Below are 2,137 nucleotides of genomic sequence, written 5' to 3'. Positions count from 1 at the left end.
CACACACCTGAGACACATGGGGACAGAGACGCACACACACCTGAGACGCACACCTGAGACGCACACCTGAGACGCACACCTGAGACGCACACCTGAGACGCACACCTGAGACGCACACCTGAGACGCACACCTGAGACACACACCTGAGACACATAGGGACAGAGACACAAAGACACTTTCATACTGTTTGGACCAGACTGACAGAGAGAACCTTCCTCCTCCAGGTTCCACTCCTTCCTTCTGTTCCTGGGTCAGCCGTCGTCCTCGGTGAGGGACATCAGAGTGACCAGTTTCTGTCGGATCATCAGTGAGTTCTCTCTGGAGTACCGGACCACCAGAGAACGGGTCCTGACCCTCAAACAGAAACGAGCCGCTCACAGAGAGAGGACCAAGACCAGGGGCAAGATGATCACCGAGGTAATGAGGACAAAGCAGAGGACGGACCACGTGATCCTGGATCGGGACCACGTGATCCTGGATCGGGACCACGTGATCCTGGATCGGGACCACGTGATCCTGGATCGGGTTCTGTCTCTATTGTGATGTTAAAAACATGTATTAATCATTAGTAATCCCTTTATTCTTCCTCCTCCTCTTCTCTTCCTCCTCTTTTTCGTCCTCCTCTTCCTCTCAGACTGAGAAGTTTTCGGGGGCAGTGCCTCAGGAGGATGACTCCTCCCCCATCTCCCCAGAGGCGGAGCCTGGTCAGGAGGAGCATGAGAACATGAAGAACCTGCTGATCAGCACCGACAGTCTGACTGTGGACCAGAGAGGCCTGAGACGCTCCAGAGCCGTCCGCAGTAAGTCTAGTTCCTCCTCCAGGACTCTGGACCAGGACCTCAACACTGTCCTCCTTGTCCTCCTCATGTCGTCTTCATGGTTCTGTGGGATATGGTTCTGATTCTGTCTCTGATCCTGGTCCTCAGGTCTCGGCAGTTTGAGTCCGTCCCAGATGTTCGTAGCCAGAGAAGACGGGACTGTCTCCCAGGATGATGCCACGGACGAGATAATGGACCGACTGGTCAAGTCCGTGACCCAGAACCCCTCAGACAGACCGTCCAGTCCCAAGACCCGCAAGCGGTCCCGCATGAACAGGAAGTCATGTGAGTATGCATCCCGATGTGGATCTCATTCGGAATCAGACTCCGAGTCTGAATGTTAAGAAAGTGTTCGATACAAAAGACAAGAAAAGATTATTTTTTTGGCTCTTTTTTTTTTTTAAGAAGACCTGGACTTGAGATGCTCCCTCCCCACCCCTTGCAGGTCTGATCCAGAACCAGCATGAGTCTCTGTCCCCTCAGCCGGTTTTGTCTGGTTCAGACTCTCTGTGTCCATAACAGACAGACTCATATCTCTGTTTTCACTTCCTCAATAAATCCTCTGTGAGCAGATATACATCAGTCTGAACCCAGACCTGGTCCAGATAGATCCTATAGAGACCTGGAGTAAAGGATCATGTATTCTACATATAAACATGATATTTAATAATAATAATAATATGTGTGTGTGTTTCAGTGAGGAGGACTCTGAAGAGCGGGCTCAGTCTGGACGTGGTTCAGGCTCTGGGACTCAACAGCAAGATGGCAGACCGGGTCTGATCCCAGACCAGCTGAGAGACACGAGGACGGGTCTCCTTCAGGAGGACGATCAGTGTTTAACTTTAGTGACGTCATGAGTTTATTAATATTAATGTCGACATGTTTCAGACAAACTAAAGAGACGTTCAGCTCTGAGACGACACAAACGAACATGTCCATTTAGTTCCTCTTCTTTTGATCAAACCCCACATGATCTTCTTCTGCAGTTTTAAATGTGTTCAAACTCTTCTCACCTAATGCTCACAGTGAGGTCACACACATGCGCACACACACACACGCGCGCACCCTCACACACACACACACACACGCGCACACTCACACACACACACACGGGTGCACACACACACACGCGCGCACACTCACACACACGCACGCACGCGCGCACACTCTCACACGCGCGCGCGCGCGCACACTCTCACACACACACACACACGCGCGCACACTCTCTCACACGCGCGCGCACACGTGCGCACACTCGCTCACACACACACACGGGCACACTCACACCCACGCACGGGGGGGGTGTGATGTTCACAAA

General features: G+C 52.1%; 1 protein-coding gene across 1 annotated transcript; it reads left to right on the top strand.

Annotated features, from left to right (window-relative positions):
- The first annotated feature begins 184 nt into the window (after positions 1-184).
- On the top strand, positions 185-1,928 carry LOC116380146 (FH1/FH2 domain-containing protein 1-like). The gene is made up of 4 exons (XM_031842104.1): positions 185-418; positions 636-801; positions 928-1,104; positions 1,517-1,928. The coding sequence occupies exons 1-4, from the start codon at positions 407-409 to the stop codon at positions 1,597-1,599; spliced, it is 438 nt and encodes a 145-aa protein (XP_031697964.1). The 5' UTR covers positions 185-406; the 3' UTR covers positions 1,600-1,928.
- Positions 1,929-2,137: the final 209 nt, after the last annotated feature.

Source organism: Anarrhichthys ocellatus, unplaced genomic scaffold (genome assembly GCF_004355925.1).
Source record: "Anarrhichthys ocellatus isolate YVR2014 unplaced genomic scaffold, GSC_Weel_1.0 scaffold6227, whole genome shotgun sequence".
Lineage (NCBI taxonomy): Eukaryota > Metazoa > Chordata > Actinopteri > Perciformes > Anarhichadidae > Anarrhichthys > Anarrhichthys ocellatus.
The sequence above is the reverse complement of the archived record's forward strand: the minus strand, read 5'-3'. Positions and strand labels throughout refer to the sequence as shown.